This window comes from Crocodylus siamensis, chromosome 1 (genome assembly GCF_052110815.1).
Source record: "Crocodylus siamensis isolate JL-2025a chromosome 1, ASM5211081v1, whole genome shotgun sequence".
NCBI lineage: Eukaryota > Metazoa > Chordata > Crocodylia > Crocodylidae > Crocodylus > Crocodylus siamensis.
The window spans coordinates 293,072,787-293,089,775 of NC_143395.1; the positions used below are offsets into that span (position 1 = coordinate 293,072,787).

The 16,989-nt window shown below is 44.9% G+C and overlaps 1 protein-coding gene across 1 annotated transcript in view; it reads left to right on the forward strand.

Annotated features, from left to right (window-relative positions):
• The window catches only part of OCA2 (OCA2 melanosomal transmembrane protein), a 416,292-nt gene that overhangs the window by 151,968 nt on the left and 247,335 nt on the right, over positions 1 to 16,989 (forward strand). Inside the window, exon 10 of the mRNA XM_090031667.1 lies at positions 16,176 to 16,247. Coding sequence (XP_089887793.1) covers positions 16,176 to 16,247 — 72 coding nt within the window. The remainder of the gene's footprint in view (positions 1 to 16,175; positions 16,248 to 16,989) is intronic.

The window sequence follows — 16,989 nt, forward strand, 5'->3', positions numbered from 1 at the left end:
CCTGCCCTCCCTCCCTCCCTCTCTCTCTCTTTTTTAATCAACTGCTCCTTTTTTCTTACCAAGTTTTGTCTATACATCCATGCTGTATAAACTACCCTACATGACAATTTTATTACATAGAAACATTACCACTGGATGATGCTGCCTGCTATTCCAAAAAATGAGATGACATAGTCAAGTATAGATGCCTTTTTTCCAGATGCCTTTTGTGGGTAGGGACACAGTGCTTTAAATAAAAACAGGAGTTAGTTTTTCAACGACAAGTGTAAAAACTATTTTCAAAATAGCCATTTTTGATTCCCTGCTGTGCTGTAAAGATAATTTGAAATAATGTCTTGTTGATTTGTGAAGGAACATCAAATGTATGTGTTCGCCATCTTGTGCCTGATTTATGCTGTTTTTGGGGCAGGCAATAGAATATTAAATTTGCTTAATTGAATGCTGCTGTACAGCTTCTAACCTGCTTAGGGTAACCAAGAGGGAAGAGAGCATAAAATCTTAAAATTTTTAACATGAGGATAAAACATGTATATGTATATTTCTAATGAACACAAACTAGGGGTGGAGAGGAACCACTCTATACTTTTGTTGGCCCTCAGATGACTTTTTCCTTGAGTAAAAGTGGAAGAGAAGGTAGTAGACAAACAAATTAGAAAGAAATGTAATGAGAATGGCTAGGGAATTAAACTAGAAGAGATAGCAAAAAGGGGAGAACTGTGGGAGTATAGAAAGAGGGGATAGGAATATGATGAGAGAATTGCTGATAGACATTGCAGCTACAGTAGGGAACTTCTCATCACAGTACTTTTACAGTAACTGTCAGAATTTTCATAAAATAAATATTAATGTAACATAATGCAAAGCTAGAATAATCAATATCCAGGTGCTCTGGCCGACTCTATTTTTACCAGGAGTCTGATCTGTTTCAGCTAGTAACATGAAGCCTTCTACTGATTAGTTATTTGCTAATTTTATGTTATTTGGCCAAATAGGATTTTTTTCCCTGTAGCTAAATTAACACAGGGATAAGATGTTACAGAAGAAATCCAGGATGCAAACTATTTTCAAGACTGCCTTTCCTATAGAGCACTGTCTTTTTCTACTAATTCCAGCTGAGACAGATGAGGGATTTACAGAATCTCTTTTCACTGTCCTTTGTCTGCCTATGTTCATTCTGTCATTAGGACAAAAGAACTACTTTATAGCACAAGCTACTTTTCAACTGATAATTTCAATGGTTATGTAGCCTGTGGGTATGACCAAAGCCAATTAATGTTCCCTATAAGTCAATAAAAACACTCAAGCTGGTTATATGGCTTTTCCAATAGGTTAAAGCTGGAGCAATGCTTGCTTGTAGCCAAAATATTATAGGTATGAGACTCTGAAAGACAATGATATAAGCTTTTTAATGTGCTTCAGTTTGAGAATGTCTCACCAGGTTACATGACCCGACTCTTCTCCTCCAACTTTTACTGGCTCCATTGTAAGGCTCAAAGGAGGCTCAGAATTATCCTCAGTGGTGGTTTCTATGCAGATATTAAAATACTGAGACTATTGACAATTGATAACCTTCCTTTGGACTTTTTGGCTAGGGACAGGCATTCAAAAACCCTGAGTCTGAATTGATTCAATCTTTGCAGGTTAGTCTAACCTGGTTAGGCTGAACCAGTTTGTAACTGCACAGATATCCCCTCTGGATTGAAAAAAATGCTGGCACATGCCTGCAGTGTCTCAGGCTAGAAGCCCGGGGGGGTGGGGGACGACGACACTAGAACAGCCCTCCCATCCCTTCCACATTGTTGAGCCGAGGGGGGCCCTGATTAGGACACTCTGACTAGGGAGGAGTTCCCCACCTTGCTGTTGATAACAGAGCATTGAGTTACACAGCAGGGAGTTACACAGGGAGTTGTTAGCATTTATCACCCATCAAACAAAACAAAGCCTTTCACAATAGTTCAAGCTCTTCTTAACTTTTTTCCAAGGAAGGAATGGAGGGACATTACCAGCTGCCTGTTGATTAGCTCCAAAAAGCCCTAAGCTGACACTGTCCTGTCTGCCTTTGTCCCATCTCCCACAGAACAGACCATAGCCAGCATGTGGTATGCTAGCTAATGCTGAGAGGTGTCTGTCTAAGGCAGAATCTAGGGGGGAATCCCTGCTTGAGAAAGGAATGGTGGTGGTTGCGGGAGGGGGGTGAGCAGGAAGAAGTCAGGCAGATGCCTGCAGTCTCTGCCAGAGCTCCAGCCAGGGAGTAGAGGGGTGGGATCATCCCTGCTGGGTTGGAGCAGAGAGCAGAGTCCAGTCCAGAGTTGCAAAGCAATTGGCATGCTGGGGGACTCTGATTTATTTTAAACCAGGAAGGGGTCTGGGACAGACATTGTAGAAACTGGTTTGACCCAAATCAGTTAAGTCTGATACTACATTCAAACAAGTTTATCTCAAACCAGTTTCAGCCATTTTCAGATGGGTTTATGTGCACTGAATGTCTGTTCTGTTACAGGTTTAAATCAGTTTCTGATCACTTAAACTGGTTTATGTGTAATGCCTGTCCATGGCCTTTGTCCATTTTATATTGCTTTATTCACACAGGTGACTACAGATAAACCCATTTTACACCTCCTGTTGCTCTCCTTTCCTTTGGCATTTAAAAGAAACAGTATTTTGGGACATAGAAGTGATATATTACACAGTCTGTAAATTCCATGTTTTGCCATTAAGTTACAAAGTTGATTCCTTTTTCTTACCCATCTTACTTGTACAATATTATGCTTTTAATAGAGGAACAATGTACTGGAGAGGAAGAAGAGTGGGGAGATTAAACATTTAGTGAGTTGGACTGAAGCTGGAAATAAGAATTACATCTTTCATGCTGCTTCAACATAGATAAGAGATATTTATCTGCATGTGCATCTAAGTGTTTATAAGTATATAATTGAAACCTGTAAACCATTCAGCTTTAAATTCTGTTGAAGTGTAGACATGCTGTAGTTCTAAAATGTGGAATTCTTTGCCATCATGGCGCTAGCTGCTTCTGATCTTTGATGCTTGAAATTTCGGTAGCCTTCACTCATTACCTGAAGTTATGAGGAATGTTAAAATTTTTTGATGCACAATAGGAAGAAATATTGAGATTTCTCTTTAGTTTCTTTCGTAGGATATGGGCCCTCTAGTTAGGGAGCAGAAACAGATGCATCTGACTCAAGACATTACTCTTAAGCTAAGCATATGAGGATACTGTGTAGATACACTACAGCTAGCTTTAAACTAAGTAGCTAGGGGGATAGTGATAGCTGTGTAGATGCAGTAGTACTGGTCTTTTATCATAAGCTACATCATAGGTGCCGATTTTTTATTTTTGCTGGTGGAGGAGGAGGGTTAAGATGACATTCCCCAACAGCACAGCCAGAGCAGAGCAGGGGGAACAACTCCATGCTGCTTCCCCCACTGCTGCTGGGTGGCTGGGGGGCACCTCACTATGGTGGTGAGGTCAGTGCGGGGCTCCTGGGGGGAAGGCAGCAGGGTAGAGAGCCCCAAGCCTGCATCCACTCCCACCCTGCACACACATCTGCGGTGCACATGCCTCCACATGTCCCTCTCTGCAGGAGTGCATACAGCAGCAGGGAGCCACCCCACACTGGACAAACCACTGCTCCCTGTCCTGGCCCCAGGCCCCATGCACTGCCCTGGCTGGGCAGTGCCTTCAGGCCCAGCCTCTGCCTCCCTTCCTCACCATGGGGGCCTCAATCTTTCCCCCCTAGACTTACTTGCAGACATCTGGGGGAGCTGCTTTCCACCACTGCCTATGGTTGTATTCCTGGCCACTGGCACATATATACTTGGCGACCCTTGGGTCCTGCTCCCTGCAGCCCTTTGCAGGCTGAAACTCTCTACAGTTGGAGAGATAAGGATTAATTTACAAATGATTCCAGAAGAGAATAAAGGGGCTAATTGGAAAAAATATGAGATAAGTTGGTGAAGCTACTTAACCTTAGAATCTGGGGCCTTTCTTATGGAATTGAAGAAATTTAGTAATTTTCATTTTTTAGGTTGATGAATGAAAATCCCAGCTGAATGAACATGAACCAACTCAGATATGCACTGCTCTTGTCCACTGCATTACATTATTTATGGTCATCTTCTCTTTAAGTTAAATAACTTATTTACTTGAATACAAGATGAAGCCCCTCGCCATCAGTGGGGGGAAAAGCCTCTTGTCTTATATTTGCACATAAGGAAATCTCACTAAATACATTGTCTATCTTTGAACTGTTATTTAAAGCAGAATGTTCTCAGTAATAGAAACCAAGTATGAAGTTGATTAAATGCAGCCAATACTGAACATAATAATAAACTACATGGCTCATATTGGGCAAATAGGAACCTACCACAATGATGTATTAGTGTAACCTATCTGAATAAGATTAATAGATTCATAGATTGGAAGGGACCTCAGAAGATAATTGGGTCCAGTCCCCTGCACCAAGCAGGAAAGATAACTAGGGGTCAGGTGACCCCAGCAAGGTGACTGACTAGTCTCCTCTTGAAGATTTCTAGCCTAGGTGATTGCACCACTCTAGAGGGACCTTATTCCACAGTCTGAACACCCTGACTGTGAAGAAGCTTTTCCTAATGTTGAGCCTGAATCAATCTTCCAGGAGGTTGTGGCCTTTACTCCTGGTTTTCCCTTTGGGTGCTCTTGTGAACAGTTGCTCACTGAGCCTTTGTTGTACGCCCCTAGTGTAGCGGTAAGCTGCTACCAGTTCCCCTCTCAGCCGTCTTCAGGTTGAAGGGTCCCAGATCCCTCAGTCTTTCCTTGTATGGGTTGCTGTGTAAGACTCTGATCATATGGGTGGCTCTTCTCTGGACTCTCTCAAGCTTGTTCATGTCCTTGTTAAAGTGTGGTGCCCAGAACTGGATGCAGTACTCCAGGTGTTGTCTCACCAGTGCTGAGTAGAGCACAAGAATCACCTCCTTGGTTTTGCTGGAGATGCATTGATTGATGCACGCCAGAGTATTGTTTGCACTACTGGCATTGCCCTATTGGCATTGCACTGCTGGCTCATATTCATACTGTGATCCATTATTACCCCAGGTCCTTTTAATTTGTGGCACTAGTCATTTTGGTGCCACCTAGCCCATAGGTGCATTGGGGGTTGCTCATCCTGAGGTGGATTTCACAAATTTCACAGACATTAGGGCTGGAAGGGACCTCAGAAGATCATTGAGTCCAGCCCCCACCCCAGGGGCAGGAAGTCAGCTGGGGTCACAGGATCCCAGCAAGATAAGCATCCAATCTTTTCTTGAAGGCATTCAGAGTAGGTGCTTGAACTGTCTTCCATGGCAGGCTATTCCAGACCTTGGGGGATCAGACAGTAAAGAATTCTTCCTTATGTCCAGCCTGAAACAGTCTTGCAGGAGTTTATAACCGTTTGAACTTGTCATCGTTTGGGGGGCTCTGGTGAACACCCCGATGAACTTAAAGTTGATCCCTTTACATTTCTCGGCAATGAACTTCCAATTAATTGATTGTGATTCGCCCAACTTGCTAGTCTTTCTAGGTCTGCCTGTATCTGTAGCCTATCTTCAAATGTGACCATGCTTTCCCATAACTTGGTGTCAGTCACGAACTTGGCCAGTGAACTCTTCATCCCCACATCCAAATCATTAATAAAGATGTTGAACAGTACTGGACCAAGTGCTGACCCCTGCGGGACACTGCTGCCCACTTCTCACCAGAATAACACATACATTCGCTATGACTTTCTGGGTCCTATCTTGCAGCTAGTTTCTCACCCACCTGACTGTCTCAGAGTTTAGCCCACAATCCTACAATTTTTTTGTGAAGACATCGAGGGATACTAAATCAAAGGCCTTTTGCAAGTCAAGATATACAATGTCAACTTGCTCTCTCATGTCCAGGTGGCAAGTTACTTGGTCATAGAAAGTATATGATATAGGAGATATATGATCATGCCCATTGAGTCCATTCCCCTCAGCTCCAGTTCTTGTTGAAGGCATGGTGAGCTACTACATTGCATACATTTTGAGTTCCTCTTCACTGCCACAGCTGAGCTGCACCTTTATTTCCAATTTCCCATGATCCTATTTCTTCACCAGCCTTAAATGTTTTGTAAACTTTACTAAACAGGGTCTCAAACAATTCACTCAGAATGCCCCTCTTGGCCTCTCTCTATCTGTTGCATGTGTGTGGCCCTGCACCACACTTGCATATGGACTCATGACAAGTACACCGGGTTCCATTTATGAGTGTGGGGATAATTAGCACATGGATCCTTTCTCGGGGGTATCTGGAGTACAGATGCATACTGAGCAGTACTCAGCTGTGGAGTCACTATGACTTGCAATCCTGTTGACTCTGGTGGGGTCCAGCCCAATGAACTGTATGGTAAATCATGAGCTTTTTGGCTTTGGATTAATATCATGCATAGTTTGCGCTATATGTAGTTAGGTGCCAAAGTGCGACTTGAGTATGCTGGAAGTTTTAGCACAGGTACTCTTGAAACAGTTTCAAAAAAGGTAAAATGCATTAATTCTGGATGAACTAAGTCTATGGGTGCTATGTGCAAAATACTACTAAGTTTATTACAAGGGCCGTGTTTTAAAATTTGCCCTTTGCTTTCATACGCTTAGAGAGAGCAGGGTCTAACAGTAATGAGGGGGGAAAGGAGCTGCAGGGGGAAGAACTTGAGGGGAGGCAGAGGGCAACAGGGCTACTTGGTCCCTTAGATTTATTTTCCCTGATATAGCAGTGGAAGGGGGACAAATTCAACGCAAATGCCCAATAATTAGATTCTATACCTGGAAAATGTTATCAAATGTGTAAATTTTCTATATAGAATCAAATTATTGGTGAGGAATCTTATAATCAGTGTTGTCTTATATTCAAGTAAATACAGTAACTTGTCTAGTGGTATCTGGTATTTAAAATCAAGGCACTGGAAAGTGATAGCGTTACTGCCTTCTATGCATTTTCCTTCAGGCTGAGTTTTCTATATACAACTTTCCTAACTGCCATAGAATTGAAGCAATTAAATTACTTAGGCAGAAACTAATATTATGGCTGAATGTCATAGATCAGTGTTTTTGTTCTTTTTTAACTTTGAACCATTTTCTTTCAAATATTTCATTTAAAGATATTTATTTTAGGATTAAAAACCATATTTCCATATATTCTTGCATATAGCATGCCCTAAAATACAATACAACATACACCTTGTTTTTGGAAGAATGTAAAAAAAAAAGATTTTTTCCTGAGTCATTGCTGTTTGATTGAGTAACGTGAAGTGTCCAGGCAAAAAGCCATTCCAGGAGGGAGTCTGGAGACAGCAGGACTTTCCTGGTGCCAGCTGCCTCCTCCAGAGTGTCTCTGAGGGCTTCCTTACTTCCTGGACCCTCAGTATTTCCAGGAGAACTTTGTCATACAAGTTTAGGCCTGATTCCCTTGCATCATTTACTCCCTTTCCTTCCATAATGGGGGGGGTCCATTCCATTCACCCCACTTGTTCATATCTCCCACAGATATCCTGCTTCGTGTGCTCAGCTCCTATGGCTAGGTCTTAGGCATTAGAGAGCTGTTCTTGCCCTGGCAAAGACTCCTGATGGTGGGCAGTTCTGGTGCCCCCTCAGGGTTTGTTCCCTCCTTAGTTTATTCTACTGATCCAAAAAGTAACTCCTGTTGGGAATTTATTTTGGTCCTCATACACCATCTCCATGCTGGAATTGAGGACCACCTGATTTCCCATTAGCTCCTCAAAAGGAAAGTGTTTTTGAGCACAAGTCTTTGTAGTGGGTCCAGGTAGAAATTTGCTATTGACTATATCTAAATTATACTACCATATTTAAAAGGGCTAAAAGCCCTGGGCTTGATGTTGAATAGGTTAGGGTCTAGAAGAGCAAGGCTTGCATAGACAACCAGATGAGGAACTGTATTGGTGAAGCAGTGACTGTTAACTGTTTGGGACTTCAAGGTTTAATAGTTAATTTCAATAGTTAAGATTTTCTTTGGGGTTGTGTATTTTCCCCCTTTTCCTTTGTGATAAACCCTGTTTAATGTTGCTTGTAAGTAGGGAAGTTTGTTTACTTGTCTTTCCATGTCTGAGAAAAAGCAGACACAGGTGAAGCTAAATAACACATCTGAAAAGGGAGGTGAGCCAAAAGCATTATGAAATCTACCGATGTTTCTGCTATTGTTGATTTTATGTGGAAACCTCTGAGCTGCTATGGGGGTAGGTAGTATATAAAACATGTAGATATCGGGAAGAACTGTTTCCTGTTGAAATGTTGAAGTACTGTCATTTCTATCAGATGAAAATGAATTCCTCAATAAGAGAAATATTTTAATACAACAGGCTTCACTGCATAAAAAATAGATCAGACATGAAACTGAGCAGTAGTTGAAGCTTTACACTGAAGGCACTGATAGTTATGTTTCAACTGCCATTTATGACCGTTATAAAGAAGGACTTCTAGAAAAGAAATGTTGGATTTAATATATCATTTATCAAATATATTCATGTTTTAGGAAACAAGGATGACCCAGATTTCAGCTGCAAAAGCGATGCTTTAAAATAAGGTAGAGTCAACCATTATGTTGACTTCTAAATCATGTACTTTTACCTCCTGAGACTTTTTGGGAGATAAGGACTTTAGAATTTGGGGAGAAGTCATAAGTTTTATCAAAGTATTATTGCAATCTAACAACTTGATAAACTGAATGCAAATGTTGTACAGTACTTTCAAATAGCTAGAGGAATTCAGTTTTTAGTAGCTTCAGATGTTCAAAATTCAACCTCTGCAAAATGCAAGTCAAGAGTTATAATAGTTTTAATGGAATATTTCATAGATTTCATAGACATCAGGGCTAGAAGGGACCTCAGGAGATCATCGAGTCCAGCCCCCTGCCCAAAGGGCAGGAAGTCAGCTGGGCTCATAGGATCCCAGCAAGATAAGCATCCAATTTACTCTTGAAGGTGTTCAGTGTAGGTGCTTGAACCACCTCCGCTGGCAGACTGTTCCAGACCTTGGGGGCTCGGACAGTAAAGAAATTCTTCCTTATGTCCAGCCTGAAACGGTCTTGCAGGAGTTTGTGACCGTTCGACCTCATCACCCCTTGGGGCACTCTGGTGAACAGACGTTCCCCCAGATCCTGGTGGTCACCCCTGATAAACTTATAGGTGGCCATCAGATCACCCCTGAGCCTGCACTTTTCCAGGCTAAAGAGTCCCGTGGCTCTCAGCCTGTCATCGTAAGATCTGTTTTCCTGACCTCTGATCATGCGCGTGGCTCTCCTCTGGACTCTCTCAAGCTTCTCCACATCCTTTTTGAATTGTGGAGCCCAAAACTGGACGCAGTACTCCAGCTGCGGCCTCACCAAGGCCAAGTACAAGGGGAGAATGACGTCCCGGGATTTGCTCGAGAAGCATCTACGCATGCAAGCCAGTGTTTTGGTTGCTTTACTAGCCGCAGCATTGCATTGCAGGCTCATGTTCATCTTGTGGTCAATGATGACCCACAAGTCTCTTTCTTCTGTAGTGCTATCCAACGTAGCACTGCCGAGCCTATAAGGAAGCTGCAGGTTTTTCCTCCCAAGGTGGAGAACCTTGCATTTTTCGGTGTTAAACACCATCAGGTTCTCGTCTGCCCATATGCTGAGCTTGTCCAGGTCAGCCTGGATCACCCGCCTATCTTCTGGCGTGGATGCTTTGCCCCAAAGTTTGGTGTCATTGGCGAACTTGGCCAGTCCACTCCTGACTCCAATGTCCACATCATTAATGAAGATGTTGAACAGTATGGGTCCCAGGACAGAGCCTTGAGGGACCCCACTGGTCACAGGGCACCACGATGAGTGACTGTCATCAATTACAACCCTCTGGGTCCGACCACGGAGCCAGTTTCCCAGCTAGCGGATCGTGGTGGAGCCAAGGCCACAACTGGGCAGTTTGGCCAAGAGGTGATCATGGGATACCAGATCAAAAGCTTTTTTGAAGTCAAGATATATGACATCAATCTCTTCTCCCTTGATAGGTCACCTGGTCATAGAAGGAAATGAGATTGGTCAAACAAGACCTACCCGCAACAAACCCGTGCTGGCTATCCCTTAGAATGTTAGCCTGGGCCAGTCCCTCAAGGATGGCCTCCTTAATAAACTTTTCTAAGATCTTCCCCAGGATAGAAGTCAGGCTAATGGGCCTGTAGTTAGCCGGATCCACTCTCCTCCCTTTCTTGAAGATTGGCACCACATTGGCCTTCTTCCAGTCTTCGGGCACTACACCAGAACGCCAGGAGTTTTCAAAGATCCGTGCCAGGGGCTGGGCTATGACGCTCGCCAGCTCCTTGAGTATCCTGGGGTGCAGATTGTCAGGGCTGGCTGACTTGAAGGTATCCAGCTTCTCAAGGTGTTCCTTCATGAGGTCAGCATTTATGGACGGTAGGGGATCCCCATCACCTGGATCTCCCTGTCCCATATCAGGCATGGGCGTCCCATGGGACTGATGAAAGACTGATGCAAAGTACCTATTTAATAGGTTGGCTTTTTCCTGGGCATCAGTTGTCAGTTGCCCCATCTGGTTTAGCAGGGGTCCAACATTGCCCTTGCTTTTTCTCCGGCTCCCCACATATCTGAAAAAGGACTTTTTGTTGTCCTTGATGCCTGAAGCTAGTTGGAGTTCAGTTGCAGCCTTGGCTTTCCTGGTTTGCTCCCTGCAGGACCGGACCAGCGCAGAATAATCCTCCTTGGAGGTGAATCCCGTCCTCCATGCTTTGTAGGCTTTCCTTTTTAGCCGCAGGAGGTCCGCTAGGTCCCTAGAGAGCCAGGAGGGCTGCTGTGCCTTCTTGCTGCCTTTCCTCCATGTTGGAATAGATTTAGCTTGTGCATTGATCGCTTCCTTGAGAAGCAACCACTCTTCTTGAACTCCCATCTCCCTGTGGTCATGGTCCCTGAGGGCCTGACTGACTAGCCTCTTGAGCTTGTCAAAGTCAGCTTTTCTGAAGTCAAGGACTTCTGTGTTGCTGACTGACTTGCCAGCTTTACGGCGGATGGTGAAGGTGATCAGCTCGTGGTCGCTGTCACCCAGCTTCCCATCAATCACTAGGTCGCCGATTAGGTCGTCCCCCGTAGCCAGTTCCAGGTCAAGCAGCGCTTTGCCTCTCGTTGGCCCATAGACTTCTTGAGTCAGGTAGAGGTCATCCACGCACGAGAGAAAGCTTTGCGACCGCTCGGATTTTGCTGAGTGTTCTTCCCACGAGATGTCCGGGTAATTGAAGTCACCCATGACAACCAAGGTCCTGGAGCAAGCGGCCTCAGTCAGTTCCCGGGCGAACTCGTGGTCAAGCTCAGGACTTTGAGTGGGAGGTCTGTAGTAGACTCCCACCGTTGTGTCCCCTGTGCCGTATTCCCCACGAATTTTTACCCAGAGGGTCTCTAGCTGTCCATGCTGGTCGCCATCATTAGCTTGCAGGGACATGTAGCTTTCCTTCAGAAAGAGAGCTAGACCCCCACCCCTTTTGTCAACACGATCCCTCCTGTACAGGGTATAGCCCTCTATACCCGTGGTCCAGTCATGGGTGGAGTCCCACCAGGTCTCCATTATCCCAACGACATCATAATTCTTTGCATTAAGCAGGAGGACGAGCTCGTCCTGCTTGTTACCCAGGCTCCTGGCATTAGTGTACAGGCAGGCAAGTATGCCCTTGGGGGCTCTTGCCTTGCCCACAGATTGTGCCAGGGCTGGGGCAGGGGTGGGCTCCTTTAAGTGCCTTGGTCTGCTGGCTTTGCAAGGGTCACTCAGCAGGCCAGCAGTGGCAGTAGTCCCCACATCCCCCAGCAGGCTTAGTTTAGGAGCAGGTCAGCCAGTCTGGCTGAGAAGAGCCTCCTCCCCAGGGGAGAGAGGTGGAGGCCATCTCTTCCCAGCAGCTTGCTGCCTCTCTCGCCAAAGAGCGGGCTGTGTTCATGGAAGCCAAAGCCTTCCCGATGACACCAGCTCCACAGTCTTTGGTTCACTTCGTGGATCCTCCTCTTCCTCCTCAGCCCATAGCCCGAGACTGGGAGGATCGACGAAAACACCGCCTGAGCTCCCAGACCCCTAAGCCCCGCTCCCAACTCCCTGTAGTGCCTCATGACCTGGCTGGGGGTGCTCCGAGCCGTGTCATTGGTGCCCACGTGAATAAGGAGCATGGGGTAGTGGTCTGTGGGCCGGAGGAGCTGTGGGATCCTCTCCGTAATGTCTTGGATGCGGGCCCCCGGGAAGCAGCAGACTAAGGGGTCGGGGCGGCAGATTGCCCCCTCAGTGCCCCGCAGGATGGAGTCTCCCACAACAAACACCTTTCGCTTTGGCTTGGGAAGAGCGGGGGCAGTAGCTGCGGTTGAGCCTGGGTTGTCTGCAGGAGCTGGCAACTGAGCAGGCTCTGCCGGGGCTGCAAGAGGTGCGAACCTGTTGCTAAGCTCCGGTGAGGGAGGGGCCTTGGTGCGGCGGGCCTTGGGGCCCTTGACCACCTTGGTCCATGCCCCTGACTGGGCAGAGCGGGAGGTCCCAGAGTCCTCCTTAGTCGTGGAGGGAGACGGTGCTCTACCCTGCGGCTCCCGGGGGAGAAGGGCCTGGCAGTAGGAGTCTATCTCCTGCTCACAGTCCCTGATGGCACGCAGTCTCTGGACTGTGCCCTGGAGCTGACATTATAAATGTGATCCTCAAGAGTTGTAGGACATGGAATGTGGCAGCCATTTTTTTGGGAGAAAGTTAAGTGGTGTATGCCAGAAAATATGGTATTCAATATATTGTGGTGTTATTTTTCTAGAGGAACTGGAACTTAAACATAAAAAGGTAAATACAAAGAAAAATAGAAACCAAACATTTCCCTTCTTCTTTAAGATGAACAAACAGAAAGGCCTTCAGGTGTTGGCAATATTTCTTTCTTGTCAGCAGAACTTTTCTAAGTGAAATTAACAGCAAATGAGATATTTCTATATGATATTACTTTCCCCCAGAAATAGTTTTTACTTCCATTCAACTAATATTGAGACACTGTTAACCCATTTGTCATGGATTTAATGCTAACAGTAAATACGATTAAAACATTTGTAGCATGCTTTTTGTATAATAAAATTCTCTTTCTTTAATGATCTAAAATGATTTAATACATGAACCGCATCTTATATAGTTGTAAAACAGAACAGGGAGTGAAAGACACAGATGTTTGCAGGGCATATTTGGCTTTAATATTTCCTCCTTAAATATTAAGGAGGCATAATACATTTTTTAGATAAATGGAAGCTGTTTCTTTTAATACATATCTTCATGCTGTAGACTGTTTGTATTATTTCAGAATATTTGTTGTGGTTTTGTCCAGTACCCTGAAGAAGAGGCTGTTGTCTTAGGCTAGGTACAGATGTTGCACATAGTCTGGAGTAAGTGATTGGAAAGTGAACCAAACTTGGAACTGTATAGAAGTTTGGGGCACGTAGACTGGTCTAAAAATGGAGGAACCTGGTCTAATATAGTCCTGGATTGATGTGCACTCAAACTTATTTGAATTAGGTAAGTCTGGTGTGTCAAATTTCTGTACCATATTTCCTATTTGAATGATATTAGGTTGCTGTCTGCTAGCATCCCAGGTTCCTCTGAGGCCCCGCCCCTGCTGTCCCCCACACTACTTGCAGGGAGGCACTCTACCACTTGGCCTTGCTTGTCTGCTCTGTAGGCCCTGCCCCTGAGCTATCCCACACCTGAGCCAGCAAAAGCATCAGTCCCAAGCACTGACTCCTGCCTATGGCAAGTTGTCAGCTGGAGCCAGTCAGCAGGGAGGAGTGAGTGGAAACTTTTGCTGCATGGACCCAGCCCTGGCTTTCAGATCTGAGCCTGCAAAGCCTCTGTCCCCAGCCCTGCCTCTTACCTGCGGCCAGTTGTCACTTGCAGCTAGGCAGTGGGGAGGGAGTTGGTGGAGAGGGGAATGGGAATAGAGGCTTCTGCTGCATGGACCTGGCAGCTCATCAGGACTGATCCGGTCACTTGGCTTTGCCTGGCATTCTCTGGCAGTCCAGGGAGCTTCCCTTGGGGCTTCCTAAGAGGTGTGCAGGAGCACCCCAACCTGCTAGCCTCAGCCAGTATAGGCAACTTGTTCACCTATGCTGCTTACAGAAAACTGCATAATTTAGATTAATTCTGCCTTAGGTTTTTGAAACATCTGTACTTAGCGTTAGTTTTCACCTTTGTGACTGATTTATAATGAGAGTTTGGAAAATCATATACCTGTATCTGTTTATCTGTCAGCAAAATGGATGGAATAATATCTATTAGCAGGCTAAGTTAATTAAATTTGGTAAAAGTGCTTTGAGTTACTAAGTTAAAATGATTTGGAAGTGCAAAGAATTTAAAAATAATATTGTTCTTAAAGTCTAAAATGTCATGGGCTCTGAGTTTGACACTTATTTAACATGACTTGTCTATTGTGAGTATTCTAGTGTACTATTACAGATGGCCAGTTAAGGGGAATCACATGATCTTAAGAATGAGGAAGGAAGACTTATTTTAGCTGCTGTTTTTGGGGAGGCTACAAGCTAATGGAATACAAAGAACAGACATCAGTGACAATAGTTTGAGATGACTAGTGGTAGTGAAATGAGCTGCAGGCAATCTACGGGGCAATTAGAGAAGTCAAGCCAGCAGTATGGCTCATTTGAAGAGTTAAAGGTAGCTAGTTGAAACATACTTATGATGCATGGTTGTTTTGTTGAAACTGGAACGCTTGGTGGAGAAGTTTTAGTTCTGATGAAACTTTTGCCAGGACCGTTTTAAGAGAGAGGCTTAAAAGAATGGGCTTATGTGTATATCTGTGAGACTGAGTGAGCAAGTGTGCACGCTTATTTCATAGTTTCTAGGGTTGGAAGGGACCAGAACAGATCATCAAGTCTGACCCCCTGCCCTGGGCAGGAACGAGTGCTGGGATCATATACCCCACCCAGATATCTATCCAACCCCTCTTGAAGACCCCCCAGGTAGGGGAGAGCACCGCCTCCCTTGGGAGCCCATTCCAGAGCCTGGCAGGTCTAACCGTAAAGTAATGGCTCCTGATATCAAGCCTGAACCTGCTGTCAATCAACTTGTGGCCATTACTCCTTGTTATCCCAGGTACTCCATTAGCACCCTTTTAAGTTGCACTTTTGTACCTATGCATATATAACACAAACTATGCATGATATTAGCCCAAAGCCAAAAGGCTCATGATTTACCATACAGTTCACTAGGCTGGGCCCCAGCAGGGTCAACAGCATTTCAAGTCATAGTGACTCCACAGCTGAGTACTGTTCAGATCCTAGCACAACCCCCCACTTCTCCCGGCAAAAGGAGCCATCTGCTAATTACCCCCAAACTCATGACTGGAACTGCATGTTCTTGTCATGAATCCTGTACATAGGCGGATCCAGGAGAAGTGTGAGGGGGTTGCAGCCAAACCCCTGTCAGCTGTGCAGCACATGTGGAGTGAGTTCTCTGAGCTCCCAGCCAGTCCGTGTGGACTCCTGCTAGAGTTCTGCCTATTCAGGGAGCTCTCAGCTCTTCAGCTAGTTGGCGTGGGCTCTTGCTGGAGCCACTGCTTTTGTGCAGCTCCAGAGCCCTGGGGATGATCACATCACTGTTAAATCTTTCCCAACAAACCGTTTCCCATGCTGAATTTGACGGCAAGGGAAAAAGTGAGAGAGGGGGGAAATGAATTCACCTCCAGGATCTGTAGCAGTATGAAAACCGTGGTTCTAGCAGGGGACCAGCTGTACTGACCAGCTAGTGAGCTTGGAGAGCTTATTGTGCACGCAGTGCACAACCCAATGGGAGGGGGTGCATCCACATCACTAAAACCCCTCCTTGGAAGCGTGTTTGTCTATAGGTGTGATTAGGGTGCTGGCCTCTGATGTTAGGGTTCAAGTTCCCTGTGCTGTCTGATTTGGGATACAGAACTCTTCTCTAAATTGGACAGAGTTGGACCTTCATGATGGGGCTCCCACATCCCAGGCCAGTCTCTGTTCACACAGGATTTTGTTTTTGTTTTAATGAGAAACAAGTTTGAAAAAAAAAAAAGAGGCTGCTTTGAAGTGGCCAGCTCGACTGAAAGGGTAGGAGTCAAGTAGAGGCTTAAAAGGCTTTTCAATATTTTTTTGCCATTTCTTACAGATTGTCCATAGAGCCCTTGCGGCGATGCTGGGCTCCCTGGCAGCCTTGGCTGCACTAGCTGTGGCAGGGGAAGTAAGTTGCCATATTCAAGTATTCAGTTTATGTCTATGTATTGTATCATAAGCTCCCATGATTATCTTTCTGAAAATGACCAGAGAGTTTTGCAGTCTTTATGGGGCAGAAAGTGCTATAAGAATAATATTTAATTTTGGGGCTCATGAAAGAGAAGGTCTGTTTTCCAGCCTCAAACAGAAGAAAAGGAGATGAAGGTGGTGTGATATTTTGAATTTGCAGGGAGAGGAACATGTCCATTTTCAGTTTTATTCAGATAAGCTCTAATACTGTTGTTTTCAGTTACATTTGTATTCGTCAAACTGGAAGGCTTGGGCTCCCTTAAATATTTACGCCTTGGGGCTCATACCTTCCCACACCTATCCCCAGTTGATATTTAGCAACATTATATGCCTTTAATTCTTTCTCATAAACCAGTCCCTGTGTCATTGCTATTCTCCAGTTTGCCACAGGTAAAGTTTGCCAGTAAAGGACACTAACTATAATCCAGTTTTCCTTAATTTCTATAATGCTGTGATAGAAACAAACAATCAAAAAGCCTAATGCAAACATTACATAATGAACTATGCAGGTTGTCAGCATTTTTCAGAGGTAATAGAAAACAGCCCCCTTTGGGTACCTTGGAGAAATACTAATTCATTTTCATCATGGTTTATTTAAATGGTCACCAATTAAACAGAGTTTGTAGTTCCACAGCTAATCACTAGTTAGGCGATTGGCATGGCTGACTGATAATTGTATC